The 26646-nt window shown below is 39.9% G+C and overlaps 1 protein-coding gene and 1 non-coding gene across 2 annotated transcripts in view; one reads left to right on the top strand and one right to left on the bottom strand.

Moving 5' to 3' along the window:
- The window catches only part of Apaf1 (apoptotic peptidase activating factor 1), an 81769-nt gene extending 58243 nt beyond the window's left edge, over positions 1 to 23526 (top strand). Inside the window, exons 20-27 of the mRNA XM_060377914.1 lie at positions 79 to 198; positions 5306 to 5422; positions 7631 to 7756; positions 12330 to 12449; positions 13634 to 13759; positions 15806 to 15931; positions 17712 to 17858; positions 21275 to 23526. Of these exons, the coding sequence (XP_060233897.1) occupies positions 79 to 198; positions 5306 to 5422; positions 7631 to 7756; positions 12330 to 12449; positions 13634 to 13759; positions 15806 to 15931; positions 17712 to 17858; positions 21275 to 21421 (1029 nt within the window). The 3' untranslated portion in view covers positions 21422 to 23526. The remainder of the gene's footprint in view (positions 1 to 78; positions 199 to 5305; positions 5423 to 7630; positions 7757 to 12329; positions 12450 to 13633; positions 13760 to 15805; positions 15932 to 17711; positions 17859 to 21274) is intronic.
- On the bottom strand, positions 10796 to 10898 carry LOC132652547 (U6 spliceosomal RNA). Its single transcript, XR_009590157.1, has one exon. It is a non-coding gene; the product is annotated as a U6 spliceosomal RNA (small nuclear RNA).
- Positions 23527 to 26646: the final 3120 nt, after the last annotated feature.

The raw sequence follows: 26646 nt of genomic DNA, 5'->3' as shown, positions 1-26646 counted from the left end.
GACCAAGTCGTCTATACAGTATCTCAGAGGGAAGACTGATAGTGTACAGTTATTTTAGTTTCTTTATCTCTTACTCAGGTCTGGGAGACAAAAAAGGTGTGCAAGAACTCTGCCACAGTGTTAAACCAGGAAATAGATGTTGTGTTTCAAGAAAATGAAATGATGGTCCTGGCAGTTGACAACATAAGAGGTCTACAAGTGAGTATATATTTTAAAAATTTATTTGAAACATTGTTTTGGTTAAGCTCATCCTTTTCCTATTTGTTTTTGGGTTCGGGATGAGGTATATGGTTCTAACAGGTGTCAACTAGGCATTAGTTGAATAACTAACTACACGGCTTTTGAGTCGAGGTTTGGATTTGCCAGCATCAGAGTTAAATTAGATGCCACTTCCCCTTTAACCTTGTTTCTCTCTTGTGGAAGTCTGTGTTTACGTCTCTTGATTTGAGACTACTACAAAGACAAACTTAAATTTGTTCACCATAGTGATTTGATGTGTCTGATAGGGTAAGCAAGGGGTGCACATACTGACTGAAGTTGTTGTTGTTGTTGTTTTCCCCTATTAGGAAAGGAATGTAGGGTCTTTAGGAATAAAAATCATCTTCAGTGGAGGAGGTTCAGTCATTAGAGCTGAGGTTGAGGGAGCTGGATTTCACATCCGGAAGCATTCCTGATCAATAATTCACTTCTTCACACATATGTTTGGTAATTTTTGAATACTTACTAGTCCCAGAGAAAGAAGGGATTGTGTTAATAATATTAGAATATTATTGCTTAGGGAGCCAAACAGTTCACCATCGGCTGATATCCCTGTGGCCACAAACAACAGTCCCAGAGGTTCACTGACAAATGAAAGGTATATTTGAGTTTCTGAGTGGTTGAAATAGAGTTAGCAGAAGACTGAAGGACCATTGTTATCTAGCGGGTCAGTGCCACTGAGTTGGGGCCAGAGTAAAGTGAACTCTGAACAGAAGTCCAGTGTGCTTGGCATCACCTTGGCAGAGAAGTCCTGGAAGTGGGGGTAATGCTCACGTCACACAAGAGGTTGTCTTCACGGTGGCCAGCCCATACAGAACAGTTGGATGGTAGACCTTTGTAGGAAATACCGTTGTGAGGCTCTGAGTGAGCTGTGGTTAAGCGGGGTGGTAAGGAAAAAATATGTCACTGGGACCAGTGTGGCTCTTAAATAAACTATCAAGTGATCTCCCCTTGCCCTTGAAAGCGGGTCCTGGAGAGGACAGAAACCCTATCATAGTTGGGATTAATGATCCTTGAAACGATTTATTTTATTTTAGAGCCTTTCATTAACTCTTAGATCAAAAACATAATCTGCATTGATCGCAATTATTTTTTCAGTGGTGGTCCTGGGGATTAGACCCAGGGTCTTGTACAGGTGAGGCTAGCTTTCTAACATTGAACTGTTGTTATAAAGAATGAAAAGTCCCAAATCATTCAATTTTTACCAATGGAGACTCAAGAGCCAGATGCTGAGATGAAAACTTGCTTGCTCAGAGGCAGAGAAAGCACCCAGGTGATCTTCCTACTCAGCTCTCATCCCAGAAGCAAAATAGCCAAAAGCTTGCTAGGTCACCAGACAGCCCAGGAGGAGAAGGCCAAAAGCCCAAGAGCTCCTTATTTTCCACAATGTCTTAAAAACTCTTCTCTCACAGTCCCTCCTTTCTACTTAATCCCTGTCAGCTGGTTTCTTGTTCTACTTCTTGACTTAGGGTTAATTTTATTAAATTCAGTGTACAGAAAGCTCTTGGATTAGAGGTGTGTGTTAGGGCTGAGCCACACCGAACAATAAACAAGCTTTTACAGTTCATAATCTCAGTGTTCACAATGGAATCAAATATCCTGGAACACCAGCCTTTGAAATACCTTGCTAGTTTCTAGGGAAGGCTTTAGTAGTGATAATCTGATCTCTCTTTCTTTTAAAACATTTTGTTTATTTTTACTATGTGTGTGTTACCTGAATACATGTGTTTATACCCTGTGTGTGCAGTGCTCACAGAGACCAGAATTATATCTCCTGTAGCTGGAGTTACAGACCAATTTTGAGTTAGCATGTAGGTACCGGGAACTATACCTGGTTTTCTGCTCTTAGCCACTGGGCCTTCTTTGCAGCTGCAAGTTTTATTTTTATATTTTTTGACTATTTATTTTTACTTAATATAGGGAGCAAGAGTTCATGTGAAAGAATAGGATGTGAAAGTGAGGTAGAACACATGGAGAGCTGGGGAAGGACTGCAGACCGCAGGCAGAGCTTAGAGTATTTAAGCTTGAGTACTCAGGTTGGTGCAGTGGAGACCCAGAGCACATTCAGACTAGTGCCAACTGGCTCTGTGCTGACCGAACTTTATTGCTTCTCATTTTGTCACCTTCCAGGCCCTTTTCATCTTGAGCAATCTGTGAGCTGGTTACAGGTTAAGGCAGACTCTAAGTTGAAGAGTTTCCTACCTGGGAATCCATAGTTCATGTCACATTGGCAATTTGTCTTCCACATTCTGGGTTTTAGAGTGAAATCGTAAAACATCTCTAAGTTTATCTTGATTAATATTTTATAAATTCACACACCATCCTCTCAATATGATGATTAGTGTTCTGCATTTATGGTATGAACTTGGATAGGAAATTGAATGTGAATTCTTTACGTACTTTTTTTTTCTTTATAATAGACTGAGCCTTTTGCTTGGGATATTTTTATTGTAGTTCTTTCTAAGGTCATTGTTCCCTTGCTTGTATATTTTTAAATCAAACCTATGCAACCTTTCAGTTACAGTTGTCATAACCAAAGGATGATGAATTTGCCTGATTAAAAATATTATTTTACTGTATATCATAGTTTTCAGGAGTTTAGAGGACAGTTTAACTGACAAATAGTTGTTCCATTAAAGTAAATGTAGAATTTTTAAATTATCAATTAAAAGAAGTGTTGAATTTGATTTTTGGAGGAAGATAATCACTTTTCAGTAGTTGAGTCTTAATATTGCTTGACAGTTTTATACATGTATGTGATGCATTGTGATCATATACACCCCGTTACCTTCTCTTATTGCTTTTCCACTTACTTTGAACCCCCCTTCCCCAACAAGTTGCTCATTTACTTTCTGGTATAGGTGGTGTGTGTGTCCTACTGAGTTTTACATAGATTCAGGGTTAGTTACTGGAACATGGCATCAGTCAGTGGTGACCCAGCTAAAGAAGTGACTTCTTCTCTCCCTGTAACCATTAACAGCTAATGAGTCCTCATGGAGGGGTGGTACCTCCCAAGCCCCTCACCATTAATAGTGAATTTGTTAAAGGGCCTAATCATGTAGAGAGATTATGAAGGTAACCATACTTATTGTAATTTCATAATGCAATGGTCATGTCATATCCAGGAGATAGCATTTTACAGCATACCTCTCCATTGTCCAGTTCTTACATTCTTGTAGTACCCTCTTCCATGATGTTCTTTGAGCCTTGGAGGAAGAGATACAGATGTCCTATATAGGACTAAACACTCAATAGTCACTTAATTCTCAGCACTGTTACTAGCTATGGGTCTCTGCATTAACTGCTGACCATTGCAAAAGAAGACTCTTTGACCAAGGTTGAAAGAAGCATGGATTATTCTGTGGGTATAAAAATAGGTAGTTAGACTGTTTGGGAGGCAGTTTGACAGCACATCTGTTTTCAAAATAAGAGTAGTAACTTCCTTGCCTAGAGCCTGTGACCTCCTCAGCCATGGGCTTTTGACCACCAGGTTTACAGTGCCAGGCATGAATTCCTTTTATGCAGCAATCCACAAATCCAACCAAAAAGAGGTTGGTTATCCCCATAGCAGTCATGCTACTGTTGCACAATCTTACTTAGCAGGTCTGTAGTGTAGCATGAAGTGGCCACAGTTAGGTAAGAGCATTGATGAATTTTCTTCCCCAGCAGCCTGGAGTAATTTGGTCTTGACTTTAAATATCTAACAGAGCAAAGCATTTTTGGCAAACTGTTACAAAGGTAAAGCTATGTATTATTAATTAATCTTACTTATAATCAGTGTAGCTGAAACAATTTCATTGCATGTGTCATGCTGAGAAATAATTCAGATTTTTTTGGTCATAAAACAGAGTTAGAAATGCATATAATAATTTATTTAAGCTTGAGAAATACTTCCTGAGGTCATATCTGTCAGTCAGTCTGTCTGTCTATCTATCTATCTATTACAATTTATTCATGTTGTATCACAGCTGCAGCCCACTTCCTCGTCTCCTCCCAGTCCCACCCATCCTTACTTTTCTCCTCATATGCCCTTTCCCTAGTCCCCTGATAGGAACTCCACAAGGAGAACAACATAGCCAAAAAACCTGGGCCCAGGGGGTCCTGCAGAGACCAATACTCCAACCAGAGACCATGCATGGAGAGGACCTAGACTCCCTGTTCGGAGGAAGCCCATAGGCTGCTCATTGTCCAAGTGGGTTCAGGAGCTATCTCTGACATAAACTCAGTGGTTGGCTCTTTGATCACCTCCCCATGTGGGGGATGCAACTTTGCCAGGCCACAGAGGAAGATGATGCAGCCAGCCTTCATGAGACCTGATAGGCTAGGATCAGATAGAAGGGGAGGAGGTTATATCTTTTAATTGAGGTGCTAAGGCACTCAGTTTTTAATTTTTATTATTTATTTATTTATTTATGATTTAAAAAAAAATCATTAGTATTAGGTAGAGGTTATAAAGTTGGATAATCTTAGTTTAAGAATTACAAGGTCAGTGACAGAAATTATGTTTTCAAGTTTCTTCCGTAAGATCTATCTCCACACCCTCAAAGAAGGAAAGAATCTTAATTTATCTTGTTTTGTGAGTGATTCAGAGTATATAAATTTCAATTTTGGGTTATCATTGTGTGTAATGTCTGTCTCAGTCCTGTTTCACAGCTCCTTTGAAGATTTCAGAAAGGTATATTATAACAAATGATAACCCTATTAAAACAGGCTCTGAGAAGAAATAAAAGACAGGATGTGGGGCTGGCTGTGAGACTGCATTATCAGACAGCTGTGTCTCAGGTGGTGGGCACAGCAGCTACTTTTCAAACCCTTTTAAAGCTTGTTTTATTTTATGAAAATGGATTTGAGCCATATAAGTGAAGTAAAATGAAAGCATAAAGTGCTAAATACAGCTACTGAGTTTAGGATCAGGCTTTGTTGTTTCCCTGAGAACTCTTGGTTATTGTCTGTGCTTTCTTTTACTTTTCAACCGAAGCCTCTCTTTGGAAGAATAACAACAGAAAAATGCACATACAGCCTAATAACTTGCCTTCTTTTTCATTAGCTCATTGCTGGGAAGACAGGCCAGATTGATTACCTGCCTGAAGCTCAAGTCAGCTGTTGCTGCCTGAGTCCACATCTTGAGTATGTTGCATTTGGAGATGAGGATGGAGCCATTAAGGTATTCAGTTCTAGTCTTCAGAGCTGTGACTAGAGTTATTTATTTAAAACTAATCTTATGCTTGCCATTGCACACCTGTATACTAAACAGATCTCTCTGTGATCTAGTGGTCATATTCCATAGATTCTACATCTACCTGGTTACTATCTCTTTACATCACTCCTGCTTCTCGAGCTTCCTGTGTTTCTCATTCTGTAGGTGTCCTGCTGTTTTATACATATTAAAAAGTTAAACATGTTTAGCCAACTGTACAAAAAGCTTTACCCTCTCTTAGAAATAGCCATGTGTTGTCATTTTCCAGACTTTTGAGAATGTCTGCACAGGGCCTTCTGTGCCCACTCTTCCACCAGTTCTTGATTTTTACATTTGATGTCAGGTGTGTTCACCACCCACAATCCTGAGCATACCCAGCAAGACCAGTAAATGAAAAGAATCAGGTTCTGATGCAGAAAAGGTATTACAATGAAAATCATTTTGTATGAAAATATTCTGACCTTTATCACCTTGCTGAGTTCATCACGAAAGTACCTGTTGTCCAGCTACAGGACTTAGTGAGCACTGGTTTTTCTTACCTAGGCTTTTGGGCGTTAATTTATTTATTGCCAGTGGCATTAGCCCCCTTTATTTTACCATGGGTTGCTTTTCAGAAGGGATTACACAAATATTCTCTAGGTCAAATTACCCCACCAGAGGAGACTAATGACTCACACACAGTGAAGAGGCAGTGATGTCAGAGCTGCTAGGTCTCCCTTGGCAGCTGTAGCCGTGTGCATTCAGTTAAGACTGGGCAGTGCTGTGAGCAAGTCTCTGACAGCTGTTTGTTGGACACAGGGTTATTGAATGACTACAGGTTTTCTTAGTTTTCTCTCAGCCTCATTTTTTGTATTGCTGTGTAGTATTCATTTGGAATACTGGTCTCCCTTTGCTGGTCCCCAGCACCCACATGATAATGATGAACAACCACCTGTAACTCCATTCCCAGGGATCTAAGGCTGTTTTCTGACCTCCACAGGCATGAAGCACACACGTGGTACACTTAACAAGCATGTAGGCAAACACTCATATATGTAAAAAAACCACAAAAACATCTTTTTACTACATTCTTAACTTCCTCACAGTTCTCACATAATATAAATATGCAGTGAACCATGTGAAAATGCCCATATCTGGATATTTTAATTGATTTTTAACATTTAAAAATGGCAATTGGTTACTGTTGACTGTTCCATCGGATACTGTGATTCCTGTTTTGCATATGTCTGGTCTCCTAATTCCCACGGCTTCCATAAGCGCCAGAGCTTAGTAGTCCATTGCAAGTCTCGGAATGAATTGCCCAGCAACCAGTGCCACTTTGCTTCCCCTCTAGGAATATCGAATGTTCCACTCTTTTTTGAAGGTCCCAGTCACACTTTTTGCTTTGAAGTCACAGTCTTTGCTTTTTGAAGGCCCATTTTTCCTAAAACACCTGGATTAGATTTCTAGAATCTTCTTTTATAGCACCATCTTGTATGTTATTTTAACTTGGGTAAATAACAGTCCACATGTACATACCCACCCACCACCCACCCATATGAGCTCTTTTGAAACCATTTTTGCTATAGTCATCATGTGGTGAGTTTGTGTTCCATCTTAAACATTTTTTTATGTGTACATTAGGCCATAGTACTGGTTTGGGGACTTGAGGCAGGCTTTTTTTGGGGGTCAGTTCTTTCCTTCCCCATGTAGTCCTAGGAGCAAACTCAGGTTCTCCTGCTTATGCACAAGCACTTTCCTCACTCCTCCATCCCACCAGGCCCATCACTACTTTCTGAAGCTCTGTGTTTGGCCTTCTAAAGCTTGTTATCATTGCACTGTTCTCCAGCCTTCTCTTAGCCCTATACCTTGTCAGCCTTTATATCTCCTTATTTCTGTCGCCCCTGAAGAGCTTGCCTTGTGTGAAGCAGGATTTTTATCCTTTTCTCTTTCTCACTCTTCATAAATTGCCATTTTTATTTTGGAGACTGAGCCCAGACTGTCGCTTCTTTTGATGACTTGGGTAGTTGAGCACTGAAAAGAGTCACTGGTTCCTCCTGCCATTTGGCCATTTCAGTGGTTACTCGGTTGGGGCTGGGGGTCAGGCGCGCATATACATGTGAACGTTGTTGGGGGTGTGGTGCCTGAGTATTGCTTCACCCCGCACTGATTGTTTGTGGTTTTTCTGTTTGGAAGGTTATAGAACTTCCAAACAACAGAGTTTTCGGCTCTAAGATTGGCCACAGGAAGGCTGTGCGGCACATCCAGTTCACGGCTGACGGGAAGACACTCATTTCAAGCTCTGAGGACTCTGTGATCCAGGTGAGAGGGAGAGGGACGGAAGGGCACTTCATACTAATGCTGTGCTAAAACTTGGGCACTTAAACTATTTTGGGTGTATATTCTGACTGTACATACAGGCTTTATAGAGTCTATAGTTCATATTTTTCTGTGGGTGTGGCATGGTAGGCAGTGCACAGAGAATGTTATTTATTTTGAGTTAAGTATTTAAATTCTTCCTGTCTTGGTATTGATACTTATATGTATACTTATATTTTTGCCACTTTATTCTATTTATTATTTGTTTTACTTTATTTATAAAGAAATAAAATAATTTTTTACTTTCATGACTAAATTTTGTCTTAAATTTTTTGTTTTTGTTTTGTTTTTTTGTTTGGTCATTATTATTTTCTGAGTCAAGGCCTTGCCGTGTAGACCTAGATGGCCTAGAACTTGCTTTGTGCAGACCAGGCTTTCTTTGAACTTTTGGCAATCTTCGTGTCTCAACCACATGAATGCTGGGATTACAGCCACGTACCACCATGCCAGCTCCAATTTACATGATTTATCCTGTCTTATTAAGAATAACATTTATTGTGGTATTAAAGTTCTACCAAAAAAATTAAAATCAGTTTCCATAATTATGTATAGTGAGACTTTGAGCTCACCCTATATTTTCTTAAAATTCATTTAATTTTTATTAAGTTCTAATACATATACTTCAAAACCATATGATGTTTATTACACTGGTAGCTTATAGATATTTAGGTATTTTTAGATCTTTGTGATCTTGTCTTTTGATGTTTACCTTCATGCCTCCATATGGCATGCTTGTAGTGCTATTTTAAATTTTCCACCTGGAGAATTGCTGACGTTTCAATGGTGGGGATTTAACATTTGTTCTCCCACCTCTCCTGGCCAACATGTGTGCATGCATACATGCACTCAGAGCCATTTGTCAGACCCGCCATCACAAGAGTGTTGACCAAATTGTGCTTAGATCCTAAATATCACAACTATGACCAAGCAGGCTGTGTACTAAAGGGTATTGTGAATTCAGTTCCTGTCTTTTTATTTTTTGCTTATTTTTAATTTTTAGATAGGCTCTTACTATGTAGTTAGGCTGTCTTGGACCTCTCTATGTAGCATAGGCTTCTTGGTCTTAAACACAATATTCTCTTGCCTCAACATCTTAAATGCTGAGATTACAGGCATGCACCACACCTCATGGTTTCAATTCCTATGGTAACAGAAAAATTCAGTCTTTGATTACATGTGGCTGCAGATTTTACTTTAAAACTTTAAAGGCTCATTTTTCCCTCTAATTTCTAAAATTTATATTATTAAGTCTAAAGTTGTTCTGACTTTTTGTTTTGTTTTGTTATTGAGATAGAATCTCACTGTGTAGCTCTGCCTGGCCTGGGTCTCACTGTGTAGACCGGGCTGGCCTTGAGCTCATAGAGCTCCTCCTGCTTCTGCCTCCCATGCCGGGACTAAAGACATGTGCCACCATTCTAAGTCTTTAAATCCTTGTGGGAGATTTTGGAATCTTCCCTGTAGTTGCACAATTGTGGAATGTCATGATAATGTACCTTGGTGTGCACTAGTTGCCTTCTCTTTTGTTTATTTTGGTAGTTTCTTTTAAGGAAATTTACTCTTAAATTCAGACTTCACTTATTTATTTCTTCTTTTCTCTTTTCCTCTTCTGGTCCAATCTGATTATCTTTTTATAAAGCCCATTATTCATTTATTGGCCAGTTCTCTTGTCCTCATTTTTGGTTTAGTGTTTGAGCAGGGTCCTTTATAGCCAGGCTGGCTTTGAACTTACCATGTAGCTGAACATGACCTTTTGATTCTTCTGCCTCCGTTTCCTGGGGCTAGACATGTACCACAGCACTTGCAGTCTCTCCCCTGCATTTACACTTTTTATACTGTCCTGTACATTCTGAATTTTTTTTTTTTTAGGTTTTATATTTTTACCCCTCTTACTGATTTTTTTCCTCGTTCTGTCATATTTTTAATGTCCAAAAACGTCTTTCTTTTCTTTTCTTTTCTTTTCTTTTTTGAGATAGGGCTCACTCTGTAGCTCAGGTTTACTTCAATCTTGTTAATGTAACGTAGGCTGGCCTTGACCTCAGAAAGATCCACCTGCCTCTGCCTCTAGAGTGCTGGGATTACATTCATGTGTCACCACTCCCACCCTAGCAAGTCTTCTACACCTTGGCTAGACTCCTAGTTTGTTTGTTTTTTTTTCACTTGAGGCAGGGTTTCTCTGTGTAGCCTTGGTTGTCCTAGACTCGTTTTGTAGAACAGGCTAGCCTAAAACTCACAGAGATTCAGGTGCCTCTGCCTCCGACTCCTAGTTTTATTTAGTGCATATTTCTTATGCTGGCAACATTTAACTATCTCATTAAAAACTGTCTTGGAAAATCACTTTTGCTGTATTGTGTCCTTGTGAAGGTGTGGGATTGGAAAGAAATTTGGTTTTAATACAGAAACTTTATTATTAGGCTCCCATGATTCATATAACAGTCACATTTCTTCCTCTCCAGATGCCTTTGAAATGGAGGAAATTTAACTACATCAGATAAATCCTGTTGGGACATTATATGCGGTGTGAACTTAAATTCATAAGGTTTTATGACCTGTTTCGAGATATTCTCAGCCAGAGGGAGAAATAATTTTTAGAAATATTTTTAGAATAGGAGCTATTTTTAAGAATACAAGTTGTATTTTATCTTCTCTTTTTGGACTGCTCAGAATGATTTTTATGTATAATGCTTTTAAAATATGCTTATTTTATGTGAGCACTCACACATAGGCACACCTTGGACTCAAGCGAGCTCATGTGGAGGTCAGAGTACAATGTGCAGGAAATGGTTCTCTTCTGCCATGTGAATTCCAGGGATCCAGCTCAGGCTGTGAGGCTTAAAAAGTATGGGCTTGCTGGGTGTGGTGGTGCTTGCCTTTAATCCAAGCACTTGGGAATCAGAGGCAGCTGGATCTGAGGCCAGCCTTGTCTATATGGTGAGTTCCAAGACAACCAGGACTATGTGAAGATAGTTTCTCTTAAAAAAAAAAAAAAAAAAGGACCGCTTCATAAATTTTCATGTCATTTTTGCACAGGGTCTGTGCCAATCTTTTCTGTGTAGTTCCAATTTTACTGTGTGTGTTGCCAAAGCAAGTGCAAGTTACAGCGTTTTAATGCTCTATGTAAAGAAACTCTTGGCAGGTATTTCTGAGAAATGATGGATTGATTTTTTTTCTTTTTTAATATATTGTGTGTGTGTTTTAAGTCTGGATCTCATGCAGCTCAGATTGGTCTTGAACTGACTTTATAACCAAGGCTGGCTTGAACTCCTGATCCTTCTGCCTCTTTTGCCCAAGTGCTGGAATTGTAGGTGGGTGCTGTCGTACCTAGCTTTATTTTAGTAAATGATTGAACGAAGGTTTGTTTTAATCCTTTTGCATCCCCAGCCTGAGACATAGGTTTAGTGAATCTCTGTCAAGTTAAAGTTGTTAGTAGAATTAGAATTACCCGCCTGATGATAGCACTCAACCTTGTGAAAACTGGTTTGTTTTTATAGATTTTTGACTCTCTACCTTGAGGTAAATGAAGTTCATGTATCATCTATACTTACCTGATGATAAAAATATATTAGTTTTTAAGGTATAAGAAATCTTCTTCTTCAGCCTCCCCAGTGCTGGGACTATAGGCATGTCCAGTCAGCTATCTATCTATCTATCTATCTATCTATCTATCTATCTATCTATCTATCCATTCATTTATTTATAATTGAATTGTATTTACAGAGCTGGAAAAATTCTATAGTATGTATACTCATAAAAATTCTTGTTAATGATAGGCACCCCCAAGTTCAACTTCAATGCATTTGATTAAGGCTGGTAGAACTTTATTATGCTGAGATGATTTAGTAATGGACTAGTTCTGCATATTGACACGACATAGAAATTTCTGTTCACTGCTGTGCCTCAGATGTTCTTGTTTGCTGATTTGTCCTGGTTGCTGGAACTGCTTCAATTCTTCCTTGTCTGTTTGTGGCTAAGAACCTCTTCCCTAAGCTGTTGTAAAATAAGAGTGCCTATTGCTGCTTCTTTTCTTCTGAGAATTGCATGGAGGGCTATCTAAGTCTTTTGGAGCTTGGAAACTCCACGACCTGTTTCTACACTCCTGGCTCCCTGACCCTTAGGGCGGTAGAGCAGCTTCCCTGGTGGCTGTCTGCAGCTTCACCCGACGTGCAGCCTTGCAAATCTGCACATACATAATTGAGATAATTTTCTCTGGAAAATTTAATCAGATGGTGAGCTCACTGGCATATTGTAGGTTTTTTTCTATCTGGTGGTTTAATTAACTACTCTCCAAGCAACTGTAGAAAACAAATTTATTTAGGAGGAAAGTGTTTTACTTTGCCCCCCCCCAGTCAAGCTAATTAACTTCAACTTTTTCTCTTTGTAAAACACAGAGACAATATTCTCTGTTACTTCCCTGTTTGAGATACTATGAAGATAAAGGACTAGATAAGAGAATATTTACCCTCTTTTCAGTGGGATGTAATTGGGGAAGGTGTATAACAGATGTCTCTTTGATATCCAGGTATGGAATTGGCAGTCAGAGGACTTTGTCTTTTTGGAAGCCCATCAGGAAACAGTGAAGGACTTCAGGCTCTTAAAAGATTCAAGATTACTTTCTTGGTCATTTGATGGAACAGTGAAGGTAATTTGAATCCCAGATCTTTTTAAAATGTTTTTTTTTTTAATTATTTTGAAAATATTCTCTTTATTTTACTATGTGTATGGGTGTTTGGCTTACATGTATGTCTGATCCATGTGTGTGCTTGGCATTCTCAGAGACTAGAAGAGTACAAGGAACATCCGATTCTCTAGAACTAGAGTTGCAGCTGCTTGTGTGCTGGGTGCTGAAATTGAACCCAGGTTTTCTGGAAGAGCAGTTAGTGATCTTTAGCCATCTTTCCAGACCCAAACGCCAGATTTTAAAATATTATATATGTATGTATGTATGTATTTTGAAACAAGCTCTCACTATGTAACTCTAGTTGGTCTGGAACTTGAATGTAGACCAGGCTGGCCTTGAACTCACAGAGATACACCTGCCTCCTGAGTATCTGGGACTAAAGGCATGTGTACTACCATACCCAGACCTGGACTGTTCTTTTAATGAAAACATTCTGGTGTTGCTGTAATTATAGTGTGGCAGCATTTAAAGCACATGAATGTTAAGTCATTAAGTGAAAAACTTTCAGTATTATGCCCATTTTCTATTCAGTGCAGTCACCTACATCTGTTGTATGCTTGTAAGCATTTATGTTAAAGGAAGCATAAGGGATCAGAACAGCTACAGTTCTAAAACTTGTTTTTTGGTATGTTTTGTGTTCTTTAAAATTTTTTTATTTGTATGGGTGTTTTGCTTGCATGTATGTCTGTGTACCGCACACATACAGTACCCATGGAGGCTGACCCACAGAGGCCAAAAGCATTGACTCTCTTGGAACTGGAGTTAGATGGTTGTGAGCCATCTTGTAGGTGCTGGAAACCTGGATCCTTTGGGAAAGCAGCCAGTGCTCTTGACCACTGAGCCTTTCCAGTCCCCTCTCATCAAACCTCCTCATCTCAAGGCGTCTTTCCTTCCTTTCTCCTCTCCTTGTTTTTCGATTCTAGGAATCAAACCTGGGCTTTGCACATGCCAAGCAAGCATTCTGCCAGTAACCTACATTCCCTTCCCTTGTTTTCTTGAACTGTGCTACGTAGCCCAAGTTGGCCTCGAACCTGTTGTCCTCCTGCTTCTGTTCCCCCTTACCTTGGGGTTACCATTGTGCTTCATCATGCATGACAAAAATGTTCTTAAGAGTGTTACCTAATCTTTTTCTTTCCCCTCTTAAGGTATGGAATATCATTACTGGAAGAATAGAAAAAGACTTCATTTGTCACCAGGGTACAGTACTTTCTTGTGATATTTCTTCTGATGCTGCCAAGTTTTCATCTACCTCTGCTGATAAGACTGCAAAGGTCAGTTATCATGTAAAGTGTCCATGTATAAAACTTTTGGTATTGATTATCATGAGTCCAAATAATATATAAGGCAGGGTAGTGACAGATTTTATTTACATATTTATATCATAGGTAATAATTTATTTGTGTATTTGTGTGTGTGTGTATGTATGTGACAGAGAGAAGGAGCCTACCTGAGTCGTAGTGCTATGTGTAGGTGAGAGGACAATGCTGGGTGTGCGTGCTTTCCTCCCTCCTTGTTGAGGCAGGTCTCATTGTTTCTACTGCTTTTGCTTGTTGTGATTCCAGACCCAGTCTCCCAGGTGATTTTCCTGTTTCCATCTTCCACCCTGCCACAGGAATGCTGTAGCTAACAGATACAGGCTGCTGCATCCAGTTTTTTACAGAGTCAGGTTGTCGGGCTAATGAGGCCAGTGCACTGGCTGAGCCATCTCTCTGACCCCTGTCTCATATTTTAGGACATGTACTGCTAGAACTTTCACTCCCTCTAATCTTATTTGATCTTCATATCATGGGAGTCATCATTCCAATTCTGCATATACAGAAACTAAAGCTAGAGGATTATGTGATCTGCCTGAGGTCACGCTTTTTGAGGATGCCCGTTAGCATTCATTTAGTGCTGGATAATCTAAGTGAATAACATTTAATAATTCTGATTCTCCTTTATTGCTGTATATTATGTACAATAAAACTAATTGAAAGGGTTGTAAGTAGACACAATTTTATTCACTTGGTGTAAGCAGATACTGAAGTTTTGTGATTGTGCTTCTAGCTTGGGGACTGTCAGCACGACATTCTCTTCTCTGTTCCTCCATCTTTGTTAATGGCATCACTATCTAGCTGTCTCTGGGGCTTTTGTTTATTGCTGTGTTTTAGTTCCATCTGCTCTTCCTTGTTTCTAGAGACCATGCCTTCTTCCCTAGTGACTGGTGTGCAGCCTCTTGGGCGCCTCCTTCACTCTATCCTTCTTGCTGCCTCTCAAGGCTTGCTGAAACACCTATCGTGTTGCTTTCCAGGCAAGCTCTTTGATCCGTCACGGCCTTTCTTTTCAGCCACTTCCTCTGTTTCTGCCTATCCCCACCTCCATCTTGGTGTAAGTTGTGGCACATCATTTTAGACCCACGTTTCCTGTTAGCTCTTCAGTGAAGCCCTTTCTGACTATCAGGCAGCATTAGCTGCACTACCTTCAGAGTTCCTATCATGTTTTACTTGTGCTCCTTGGGGCATTTCAGCTGTTCACAAAAATATTCCTGAGCCCGCTTTCTTGATTAAACTGTAAACTTCAAGGAAAGGGATTATGTCTACTTCATCTCATACCACAAGTTTTTGGTAGTGCCTGGAACATGGCAACTTTCAGTAGGTTCTGGATAAATGGTAATAATAGAATCACAGGGAGAATATTGGAAGGAAAAGGACAGCATGCTGGATCTGATGTTACACAGCTTTAGAGGCAGGAGGGTCTCTGTGAGTTCAAAGCCAGCCTGGGCCCCTGTCTCAAAAAAAAAAAAAAAAAAGACATTTGCCCAGCAGTGATATTGTAGGCAGTATGGTGGCTAATCTTTAAAGAGCTTTAATGGTGTGTAATGTCCTATGCCAGACATTTGGTTCTCTGTAATCCCATTTCATCATCACACTGCAGGAATCATTGTCCTCATTTTATGAGCGCAGAAACTGAAGCTAGAGAAACCGTGAGTTGTCACAGGTCACAAACATTTAGTAGAGTGGACCTTCTGCCTCACCCTGTGAACTGTTCTTAACTGATTCTCTGTTTTTCCTTGTAAGCATCAACACAAAGGTAAGAAAGCTGACTGGTTCTTGAGCTACATTTAACTTGAGTAATTAATTAAAGGGAAGTCCCCCAAAACTGACAAGGTTGCAGTTTGGAGTCTGGGCATCGTGTGAAAGCTGATGCACCACCAAGTGTCTTCATTTGCATGTGATTGACCTTTGACCGTGTAGCAGTAGGGCAGGCCTTATAGATGCTGAGAGATGCTGAGCCTTATAGATGCTCACTATTCCTAAACAGTCCCAATTGCCTTCCAGATATGGAGTTTTGAATTCCTTTCACCCCTTCATGAGTTGAAGGGCCATAATGGCTGTGTCCGATGCTCTGCCTTCTCACTGGATGGCATCCTGCTGGCAACTGGAGATGACAATGGAGAAGTCAGGGTAAGGCTGTGTGCTGCTCGAAGTACATTTCCCCTTTGGGTTGGGTGCCATTCTTCCCCACACTGAAGTTGTTTGCTTGATGTTTTTTGAAAGAGAGTCTTGCAATACAGCTTAGGGTGGCTTCAATCCACAATTCAATTTTACCTGGTCTGACTCCAGATCTTCCTGTTTTAGCCTTCCAAATTCTGGGATTACAGCAGCTTGGAAACCTCTTTTAATGGGACAGGAACGCACAGGCCCTGGGGTTTTGGTTGGATGAAGCACTTTCTGCTGTCTTTCTTGTGGACACTACAGTCATAGCCACTTTCACCCCAGGAAGGAATGTATTTTAGAATTAGATAAGTCAGGTGTCCTGTTGGTATACACCTTTAATCCCAACTGTCAGAGACAGGCATATCTCTGAATTCAAAGCCAGCCTGGTCTATATGAAATGAGTTCCAGGCCAGCTGGGGCTACGTAATAAGATGTTGTCTTAAAAATATTTTTAAATCAATCAATCAATCAATCAATCAATCAATAAGTGTTACCCAGACATTTTCTACCTATGTAAGTAGGTATTTTTATTTGGTTCTCTGATGTTAGTTTGTGAATGATTTGTCTTAATAATTTTGTAAACCATTGGGCATAAATGAATTGCAAAATCAGTTTTTTCTCATTGTGTAAAGTAGAGATCTTTTTAGACCTCTACCCATTAGTCAGCATTTCTTTTTGGGTTTGCTGCAGTCCTCTTTGGACTGTCTGTCTTTGTTAAGGAAGCTGTACTGAGGCTCACATTGCCATCATGGAGTCCAAACGAACAGCCAGTTTTCATCACTCTGAAGTTCCAAAGTTACACGTCAACTTTGCCTGCTTCATGTGGGAAACAGTTTCAAGAGTTATGGCATGCTATGCTTTCGTGTCTGTGGAAAGGCCAGTATTGAAAGTACCGCATGCTAGAGATCAGAAACCATGGAAAAGCAGCCAGATTATGTGTGGTGTTAGAACAATTGTACAGAAAGTGAAAACTTGGACACTGGGATAGCTGTTTTGGTTACCATTTTTTGTTGTTGTTTTTAATTTTTATTTTCTTATGTGTTTGGCCTGCATTTATCTGTACACCACATGCATGCTTGGTGACTGAGGAGGTCAGAAGAAGTGTCTGATCTGGCACTGGACTTATGGATGTTGTGAGCCATTGTGTGGGTGCTTGGTCTTGAACTTGGGTCCTCTGAAAGAGTAGCCAGTACTTTTAATTGCTGAGCGATCTCTGCAGCTTTGATTACCAGTATATTTGAGGAGAATGCATTTATTTCTGGTGGTGGGCTTGCTGTTTTTGTTTGTTTGTTTTTAAGACAAGGCATTAAAAGTCAGGAGGTGTAGGTATAATGCAGAGAAATAGGGGAGTTTGCCCTTGCAGGAGTAGAGACTCTGTTGGGCTTTCCAAGAAAGTTATTATAATTCCTCATCTGTCTTATTCACACATTGTCTAGAATTTCAATGATAAAATCCTCCTTTATTTTTTTAGTTTTGGGACACAGGGCCTCATCATGTTGCCCTGTGTTTGAACTCAAAGTTTTCCTGCCTCTGGTTCCTGAGCAGCTAGAAGTAGAGGTGTATGCCACCATGCCTGCTTTGCTCTCCTAATTCAGTGGCAATTGATAGCATTCTCATCCAGCACACTATTGTTTTTGTTTTTAAAGAAAGAGGTCCAGATATATCATAGATGCTGTATATATATACTTTGAAACTGGTAAACCTTCAAGGTTGCACTGTTAATGAATTATGTATCATGTTTCTGTAGATCTGGAATGTCTCCAGTGGCCAGCTTCTTCATTTATGTGCTCCGATTTCAGTAGAAGAAGGAACTGCTACCCATGGAGGCTGGGTGACCGATCTTTGCTTCTCTCCTGACAGTAAAATACTTGTCTCTGCGGGAGGATATCTTAAGGTAAGTGTTAATCAAGGATGCGAAAGGAAGCAGTCTGTGTCATGTCTTGGTGGTTTTCACTTGCGTTTCCTATAACACAGAGGAGAGGAAGGGAGGTTGTTATGCCCACTTTATAGTAGTAAGACCCACATCTGCAAGTCTACTTTCTCCATGTCTCTCAGGGTCTTTGGTGATGGCAGTAGCAATGTGAGAGCTTTTATCTCCCCGTCTGAACCTACATGGCCCTGATTCATCTCCCATGACACTTAATAGTAAATATTTTGGTTGGAATTATTTAAAAATGTATTTGTGAATTTTTTCTTGATGATAATAGTAGCAGCATATTGATTAACTTATAATAAATATTTATTTCTGTCAGCCCACTAATCACTTTATGATGCTGAAGTTTTCCTGCCTTTGGGTTATAGATGAGCAAAAATGATTTTCATGGTGGTTATAACTTTCCTAAAATGTTGTAGTTACAAGTACCAAATCTCCTAGCAGGTCTTCTGCATCTTCAGTTGTCTGTAACAAGATGTCTTCTGCATACTCCATAGCGACTATGGAGGCCAAGGCTTACCATGTTATAGGGCTGCAAGGTCATTTATTGGCCCATTTATTCATTCAGTAGACGGTGTTTAGTGCCTGCTGTGTGCTGTGGCACATACTGTAGGCTTCTCCCTTCCCAGAGGTGGCTAATGTTCCATACAGGAAGCAAGTGAGAAATAAAGCCCCTGCAGTATAGCAGGGGCCTGAGAGACTTTTGCAAGAGGGAAGTGGAGGCACAAAGGAGAGGAATGGACAGTTTGTTTGTAAAAGGGGTAGAAAAGGATACTATACATTATGACGACCACTTGGTCATTCTGTAAGCTTTGTCATTTACAACTGATCCCATAAGATTTTGTGAGATGGCTGATGCTTACTGAAAGCTGCCAGGTGGAGATGATTCTTGTTACCTCACAATACAGAGGTTCAGATGTATTTGAATGAAGTATTTGATTGTAAGGGTCTCACCTTATTGCAGCTTTACTAAACATAAATATCTAGCTTATACGAGATAAATGAGGGGCTGTTTTCAGTTGTGAAATGATACCTCTACAGCCTGCATTAGAAATAAAAGTCTCTTAATGTTGTATTAATGCATACCTTTTGGGTACACCTTCATTTAGTCATCAAGAGCTCCTGGGCTGTTCATGCCACTTGTCCCCTTTAGTGTAAGGATAAAAACTGAGCTCTGAGGATGGTGCTTATAGGAGAGCTGTTGCTGTCTTTGTGTTGGAAGTGGAACTGTTACTGCTCAGCTTTCACACCAAGCTTCTCGATTCTCTGGACTCCATAGACAGCTGCCACATAACTGTGTCTGGCTTTTAGGATGTTAAAAGATCAATGAGCAGATTTTCAGTGTTCTTGGCAAGCCTTGAAATAAAGTAGCAGGATGGATGTGCTACTCTATTGCAAAGGTTATGTCTTGGGTTGGAAGAAGCTGTAGCCTGCATGTGTAGTCTATGTACTGAAGTGACAATCAGTGCTTTGCCTTCTGCTTTGATTACTAGCATATTTAAACTAATTATGTTATAACACAGCCTGCATCTACCCAGCATGGTAATGAGACCATCCAAAGGCACAGAACAAATTAGGAGGAAGAAGAAACAGCTGCTGGAGTGGCCAAGAAATTAGGCCTTTTGGGTCTGTTTACTTTCAAATCTAAGCAGTATAAGTTGAATGCCAGTAAGATAAAATAGGCATCTAGTAGCTAAAATGTCCTTACTTTTCAAAATTACTATAAATGAAAATGTAGTATCACTTAGACTGCTAGAATGACGAGTTCGTAATAATTCAGACACCTGAAGGCAAAGGCTGATTTAAAGTGTGGAACACATGGTTGTAAATGAAGACTTTTATACTCAGAGGCAGAAGAGGATTGTCATGATTAAAGAGTGGGTCTGGGGACAGACGGCCTGAGTTCAGATCCCAGCTCTGCCACTCATGAATTTTACCTCTGTTTGCCTCATTGTTTAGTTTATAAGATAGGTGCAATGATAATTTGTATCATATTAAAGATATTTCTCATATGCCTTTTGCTTCTGTACATACTTGGGCTTCTTCCACTATCAGCATCAGAGATAATCATGTTTGTTACAACTGATAGACTTACCCGGATACATCATTATATGAAGTGCATACTTTCTGTGAGGATCAAACTTGGTGTTGCACATTTTGTGAGTTTGGATAAATCTCTGATGACATGTATCTACAGCTATAGAATCATATTGAGTAATTCATTACCCTGAAAATCCTGTGGTAGCTGCTGTTATGAAATCTTGTATTTTCAGTTCATATTAACCAGTGGCTGGTTAATGGTGTGTGTGTCAAGGGGGAAGACTGCATTTGGAAGTCAGAAACTGTTCCACCTCTCCTGGCCACTTCTACTATCCCCTGCGTCGTGATTCTCTTAGGAGCCCAGGTTCCTTATTTTTAAAGTGAGGCAGTTGGATCTAGGGTATAAACTCCACAAGCCTTAGTCACTGAAAACGAGTGAGTCTTTTTTCGAGCTGGACTGTATTCTTTGTGTTTTCAGTTATGGTGATGTTTCAGGAAGTGCATGCAGCTTTAGTGAACTTCACCAGCCTCCGTGGTATACATGTTTTATCAGGTATACTATAAAGGGTAAAGACGAATACTCAACCTAGTTTCATGAGCGAGATGGAATGCTAGGCTCTGTCCTGAGCACATAGGTGAGCTCACTGTTCTGTGTTTGTGATGCTCTTGGTGCACTGCAAGCATTTCTAAAACACATTTGTGTGCATTGTCTCTTGCCCTCAAGTTGAGCTCTGAGATAGGACAGCGAGTTTTATGAACACCACTTGATAAAGTAGTGTTACACTTGTCATGAATTCAGTGAAGGAAGGGAAAGGAAAGGATGTGGTCAGAGCACCTACTTCATGTGATGTGATCAGTATTCAGCATAGATTGTCACATAAACAGCCTATATCCTGGTGAAAGGATTTTTTAGAAAGACAGTTCTGCTTTTCTCCTTCCTTGTCTGTAGTAGTCTGGGTGTCTGTTGGAGTAGTCTCTGACTATACAAGATGTCTTAGAGAAGAGAATTAGTCATATGCCTAGTCCATGGAGGAGACTCTCACAATGCACTCTGTGTTACCAGATCTCTAGTAGCTGTTGTTTCTCTTGAATGCCTTGCAGCAGTCTTGGGTGCAGTGGCCCTGGGTACAGACATGGCTGTGAGACCATCACCAGAGCTAATCAACAAGGCTTGAACCATTGGTAAAGTTGTCAGCAGTAAACCTCAGTTGCCATTCCTGAAGCTTGTTGCATGGCTTTGGAGTCAGGAGTAGTTGGGTAAAGGATAAGGCTGGCACCACAAATTACCATGCATTGGAATTAACAATCTAACAAAAGTTTTGTTTTTCTCTGAACAGTGGTGGAATGTTGTCACCGGGGAGTCCTCACAGACCTTCTACACAAATGGAACAAACCTCAAGAAAATACATGTGTCCCCTGACTTCAGAACATATGTGACTGTTGATAATCTTGGTATTTTATACATTTTACAGGTTTTAGAGTAAAATGGCTAAGCATTAATGTAGTTCAGCTTCTTAATTTTGAATTGGAAAAAAATTGAAGCTCTGTACATCAACCTTTTCTAAAGCTGTGAAATGTACTGCAGTATTGCATCCATTGCCACGTGTTTATGGCTGTATAGATAATGTTAGTATAGGTGGACGAATAATAGTGTGTCTTCACAAGTGAACACACCTTTACCCTAGTTTTTTTATAGTCACCATTGTTACTAACAACTTGTCCTTAACATGCAAATGAAATGTAAATATATACTTTGTTACGCTATTGGTAATCTTCCTTGATGCATTCAAATTGGTTGGCAAAATGAATGAGAATCATTTGAAGGAATTCTATATGTTGATGCTATTGTCAGGCAGGCTGTGCCTCAAGGAACTGGTGCCAGTTTTCTGAACCACACTTGCCCCCAGGGGGTATGGTTTTCCAGACACAGTCATGTTGCTTATTTGCACACTTTGGATTTGCTTTAAAATATTGTGGTTTTGTGCACAGTCTGCAACATCTGTTTTGATAACTCAGTGAGTGTTGGATTTCAACAGTTCTTTCTATGAGCTAAAGTCATGTGCTAGAGAGATTTCTCTCTGTCGCCGATGACAGCCCTGTGTGTAGCTGGATTCTGGTTGTCAGTGTCTGAACTGGGCACCACACTGCACTCTTTCAGTTTTGTTTTTTTTTTTTTTAAGACAGGGTTTCTCTGTGTAGCCCAGGCTGTCCTGGAACTTGCTGTGTAGACCAGGCTGGCCTCAACTCAGAGATTCACCTGCCTCTGCTTCCCAAGTGCTGGGATTGAAGGCGTGCACCACCACTGCCTGGCTCTCTCAGTTTTTTACTTGATTAAGCTTGACCCCATTTTAGCCTCTGCTCCACAGTCAGGTGTTAGTAAGTCAGAGGTGGAGAAATAGTAATACATACCTCTCCTTCAAATTGTTTACTTTCAGGTAAGTGTTCATCAGTGACTTTCTAGAGTCATAAAGAGCACCCTGTCCCAAGGCCCCCAACCCACATTTCCTTGAGAAACAGTGATTATGATCCTCCTGCATCAGACTCCTAAGTATCCAAGAGAGATGGCTTTTGATGCAGAAAACACTTTGCAACATCAGTAATTCATTTGATTTTAACCTCCTTTTAGGATCTTTAGTTGAAACTTAAATTTAATCACTTTCCCCTGAAATATTATTAAGGACAATAGAGACAAATTAGTAGATGTAGTTTTCATATAAAAAATAAAATGTCTTCATTTTTGCAGTAGGAATTATTGAGTGTTGGCATTAATAGCCGATAGTCAGCGAGCGCTGTTTTTGTTGCCGGTGCATATTGCTAGCAGTAGTGGGCAGAGGGAGTAAACCACTCATTTGTTTTAGTTTGCATTTCTTTATGGTGCTGAATGGTGACCCAGGCCCTTGCACAGGCTGCACTGTGCCGCTGGGCTGCTTTCCCGGCCTTAGCTGGACTTTAGATTAGATGCTCCTCCACGGCATCTGTCGGAGCTACACAGTGAGCAAAGTCTTGTATAGTGTTAAGGAAGTTTTATTTTTTTAACTTTTTTTTTTTGTTAGGTTGAGGAACATAGTTTACATACTGTGATTTAAGCAAATGTGATGAAGTGAAAAATCTTAATTTTTTAAGAATAAATATTTGAATACTATGTCTTGCTTAAAAAGTTGCTGAGAACAAACTGTTTTTTTCAGATAACATTAGTGGCTTATCAGTTCTGTAGCTGGGATATGAAGTAACACAGTAAACATCAGTTTTAAAAAGTCTTGGTTTTGTCTCACAAATAAAGTGGAGGAAAAGACAAAGTCACGTGATGGAAGAGATGGCTGTAGCTTTTATCACAGCTCCTGGGGCTGACAGAGAAGCCTCAGCTTGTGCCTGCGCATGAGCGCTTTCCTTTGCTGTCCTTTTCATGTGAGAAATTACAGTGGATTTTATATATGTGAAGGTTTTGTATCATGTGTTTTATGTGTTCTGAAGACTTTTTGTATTTGTAACTTACATATGCTTTTATTTTATTTTTTATTTTTGCCTTGGAATACTGTTTAAACATGAATTTTAACAACAATAAAATTCCTGAAAAATTTTTTGAAACACATTTTGGTTTCAGACTTCTTGCTTGCCTTTTTTTTTTTTCTTCCTGTTGTTAGGGGACTGGTAAAACAGCCTTCATGAGTGGGCTGGGGAGATGAGCTCAGCCATTTAAACATGAGGAGTTGTGTTTGACTCTCAGTTCCCACACAGAAAAGCCTCTCATCTCAGCACTGGGGAGGCAAAGAAAGGAAGATACCTAGAACTTCTGATTAACCAGTGCAGCTGACTTGATACCTTCCAGGCTGACAGACACTGTCTCCAAAAAGCCTGAAAGCAATCAAGAACAACACCTGATACTGGTCTCAGGCTTCCACACACTCACGACATACCTACATATACACCTGCGCGCGCACACACGCATGCACGCACGTCCTGCTTGATGTAAATTGCTTAAGTGTGCTTTTCTTGAAATGTCTCTATTTTTCCATCAATTTTAAAAGACAGCTCTACTGGATACTGCAGTCTTGGTTGGAAGTATTTTTCTTCCATGCCAGCCTGGCTTTTCAGAGTTGTTTGCTTGCTTTGAGAGGTGATCTTATTCTGACCTGGTTTCCTGTGGGAGTTGTTTTCTCTCATGGCAGTTCATATTCGTTTTTTGTTCTCTTAGCATCTTTAATGTGCCGAGGAGAGGTTCTTCTGTGGTCATATCTTTTTAGAGTTCTGAATGTCTTTTGAGCTTGAATATAATTTCTTTCCTTAGATTTGTGGCATTTTCTATATATAAAATATGTTTTAAATACATTACTTTGTTTGCTTTTATTTATTTATTTTTAAAATTATTTTATTTTTATCAATTACAGTTTATTCACTTCGTAGCCCAGCTGTAACATCCTCCTCCATCCCCTCACAATCTCACCCTCCCTCTCTCTTCTTCTCCCATGCCCCTCCCCCAGTCCAATGATAGGGGAGGTCCTCTTCCCCTTCCATCTGACTCTAGTCTATCAGGTCTCATCAGGACTGGCTGCATTGTCTTCCTCTGTGGCCTGGTAAGGCTGCTCCCCCCTCAGGAGGAGGTGATCAAAGAACCAGCCCATGAGTTCATGTCAGAGACCGTCCCTGCTCCTACTATTGGGAAACCCTCTTAGACACTGAGCTGCCATGGTTATTTTATTATGTATACAGTGTTCTGCCTGCATGTATGCCTGCAAGCCAGAAGAGGGCATCAGATATCATTATTGATGGTTATAGGTCACCATGTGGTTGCTGGGAAATTGAACTTAGGACTTCTAGAAGAACAGCCAGTGCTCTTAACCTCTGAGCCATCTCTTCAGCTTTTAATTTCAACTTTTAAAATTTGCTTTTAATTTCAACTTTTACTCCATGTATTTTTGGGGTAGTCTCTTGGTCTTATTCTAGAATTGTTGGAAATTGTGGTCATATTTGTTTATTATATTGTACATAACACTGTGTTTTATAAGGACATTTTCATACAAGTATTCAATGTATGTTGAGCATATTTAGTCCAAACTGCTTGCCCTACCCTTTCGTACTTCTGTTCTCTCATGTTGGTCCCCTTTATTCTCTTACAAAGTTTCTCTTATAGAACTTCTGTGCCATCTATAGATTTACTACATACATGATTTGTATATGTGCATTTACATATATTCACATAGCAACTATATCATACTTACATACATAGATATGTAAAACCACATATACATCCATATGTATATGTGTGTGTATGTATGTATATATGTGTATGTAGGTATGTATGTATGTATGTATGTATGTATGTATGTTTGTACCAAAATGAGAGAAAACGTCCATTTGTCCTGAGACTGACTGAATTAACTTAGTGTGATTATTTCCTGGTGCATAGGTTTTTCTATAAACATAATTTTCTTCTTTGGTACTGAGAAGAATTCCATTGTGTATGCATATCAGCATTTTCTTTATCCACTCTGTTTTTGGACACCTAGGTTGGGTCCATCACTTACCTACTACTTCAGTTTTTTGAGAAACTTCCATAGTGGCTGGTGTACTTTGTGTGCCCTTCAGCTGTGTATGAAGTTTCCATTTGCCCACATTCTCAGCAGCATGTGTTTGTTTGTTTTGTTTGAGGCTAGGGTCTCACTAGGTAGCCCTGGAATTAGCTGTGTAGTCTAGGCTGATCTTAAACTCATGAAGATTTACCTGCCTCTGCCTCCCAGGCGCTGGAACTAAAGGTGTGTGCCACCACACCTGGTGTGCTGTTTGTAGAATTTCTTTATAACTCGTTCTGTCTGGGATGAGATGGAATCTCATTGTAGTTTGAATTCTAACTTCTCTGATGGCTAGTGAGGCTGTGTCCCTGATCTGAAGGTGGTAATTCCTGGGAGAACAGAGTTGATAAATGAGGCTGACTGAAGTTTTCAGAGCATCAGACGATTTGTACTTCGAGGGTTAAGAAGAGTCACATGAGTAAACTGTATAATCACCAGCCACACGTGGCAAAAACAGGAGCCGAATAAACAAAAACAATAGCTGTTGTAAACTTCGTCATATCAGCTACACCTGGGCGGGGCATGAGAACACACTTCAAGAACAATTCTGTGTTTTTGAGGAAACTGAGGTCACAAGAACTTGTTTTCTTGGATCTTTCTCCTAAGCACTCAGAATTCTCACACGACTCTATTCTTGGACTGTGTTCTGACAAGTTGGAACATTTTTGTATGTTTATTGGTTGCATTTCATCCTCTGAAAACTTCCTTTCATTAGACTATTTACTCTCTTTGAATGGGAATTATTCCATGATTTCTTTCTCATGTTCACTTCTCATGAATGTTTGTTATTTGTGTAGAGGAAGGCTACTGATCTTTGTGTTAATCTTGTATTCTTTCATTTTGCTGAAGATGTTTATTAGATACAAGAATTTTCTGGTGAGCATTGAGGCGTATGCATGTGAATCCAGCACTGAGGGAGCTGAGGGAGGCAGAGGCAGGCACATCCTTGTGAATTTGAGGCCAGCCTGGTCTACAAAGTGAGCTCAGGACAGCCAGGGTTACACAAAGAAACCCTGTCTTGAAAACCAAACCAAAACAAACATACAAAAAAACAACACAAAAATTTTCTTCTAGTGAAATTATTTCATCTCCAAATATGAGTGCTTTGACTTCTTTTTCCATTTATATCCCTTTTATTTCAT

Source organism: Meriones unguiculatus, chromosome 2 (assembly GCF_030254825.1).
Source record: "Meriones unguiculatus strain TT.TT164.6M chromosome 2, Bangor_MerUng_6.1, whole genome shotgun sequence".
In the NCBI taxonomy this organism is placed as follows: Eukaryota; Metazoa; Chordata; class Mammalia; order Rodentia; family Muridae; genus Meriones; species Meriones unguiculatus.
This window is presented reverse-complemented; position numbering and strand designations above follow the sequence as displayed.